The sequence below is a fragment of the Mus musculus genome, chromosome 10, assembly GCF_000001635.26.
Source record: "Mus musculus strain C57BL/6J chromosome 10, GRCm38.p6 C57BL/6J".
NCBI lineage: Eukaryota > Metazoa > Chordata > Mammalia > Rodentia > Muridae > Mus > Mus musculus.
The window spans coordinates 13008198-13009465 of NC_000076.6; the positions used below are offsets into that span (position 1 = coordinate 13008198).

The 1268-nt window shown below is 54.6% G+C and overlaps 1 protein-coding gene across 1 annotated transcript; it reads left to right on the top strand.

Annotated features, from left to right (window-relative positions):
- Positions 1-252: 252 nt before the first annotated feature.
- On the top strand, positions 253-986 carry Sf3b5 (splicing factor 3b, subunit 5). The gene has a single exon (NM_175102.4). It carries the CDS (start codon positions 426-428, stop codon positions 684-686), a length of 261 nt encoding a protein of 86 aa, NP_780311.2. The 5' UTR covers positions 253-425; the 3' UTR covers positions 687-986.
- The last annotated feature ends 282 nt before the right edge of the window (positions 987-1268 follow it).

Sequence of the window (1268 nt, forward strand, 5' to 3'; positions counted from 1 at the left end):
TCTCAGAGGCCGTTTGCCATCGTCCTACAGCAGCCAGGCAAAAACAAAACAAACAAAACAAAACCCTAAAACAAACTCTTTGGACTACTTGTTCCAGAATGCAACGCTCAGACTAGAACGTGATCACCCGAGAGCCACTAAGCGGACCATCATGCAACACTCTTCGAAGTAGGCGGGCTCCGTGAGGAGACGGCCCAGTGTTTCCTAGGCAACTCCAATCCCGCGACAGACGGCACTTCCGCTTCCGCCTAGGAAAAGACTGTCTACTCCTGCGTCTCGGTGGCGTCTTTCTCCCGCGCCTGCACGAACTGAGGTTTTGCGTGGCGGCGGCGGCACCGGCAGCGGCAGCGTCTCTCACTTGAACGCCGCGAGCGGCAGCTTCTCGTCTGTGTCCTGACCTCGGAGCCTACGAGCAGAGCGGCGCGATGACGGACCGGTACACCATCCACAGCCAGCTGGAGCATCTGCAGTCCAAGTACATCGGCACGGGCCACGCCGACACCACCAAGTGGGAATGGCTGGTGAACCAGCACCGCGACTCCTACTGCTCCTACATGGGCCACTTCGACCTCCTCAACTACTTCGCCATTGCCGAGAACGAGAGCAAAGCCCGCGTGCGGTTCAACCTGATGGAGAAAATGCTGCAGCCCAGCGGGCCGCCCGCGGACAAGCCCGAGGAGAACTGAGGTGAGCGCTGCCCAGTCTTCCCCGTGTGCCGGCTGCGAGCCTCCTTGCTCCTGCATCTCGACCATTCCGTGTTGGCTGTGTCGCCTGACCTGCGTACCTGTGGAGGATTCGGAACAAGTCATGGAGAGACTGTCCGGGTCCGCTCCTTGTGAACTGTGCAGAAGGAGTGATCCCAGCATCGGCAAGCGAGGGAGAAGACTGCACGAGAGTGATGCGCATTTCGAGTCTGCTTTTCGATAGTTGATGTCTTCTTGCCTTTTTAAAAAACCATATATATATAAAGTTTAGGGTTTGCTCTATTCTTTGGTATGGATTGCTGTGTTCTTTGGGAGGTTATTAGGAGAGGGTTCTGTGGATCAAGGTTTTGTGAGAGTATAAATAGGAAATGGGGGCAGAAGCACAGGGCAAGTCCTTAAGTCGTCACACACACTTTTATGATATTATCCCACCTCAATAGTCTTCACGCGTACAGTGTGTCTGGTCCCAAAGAAACCTTGAAGCGCGGAGATTGCCCATATCCCTTTCCTACCCTTCCCTTTATGCGCTACCCCTTACCCCTTTTTCTTGATGATTACCCTTTG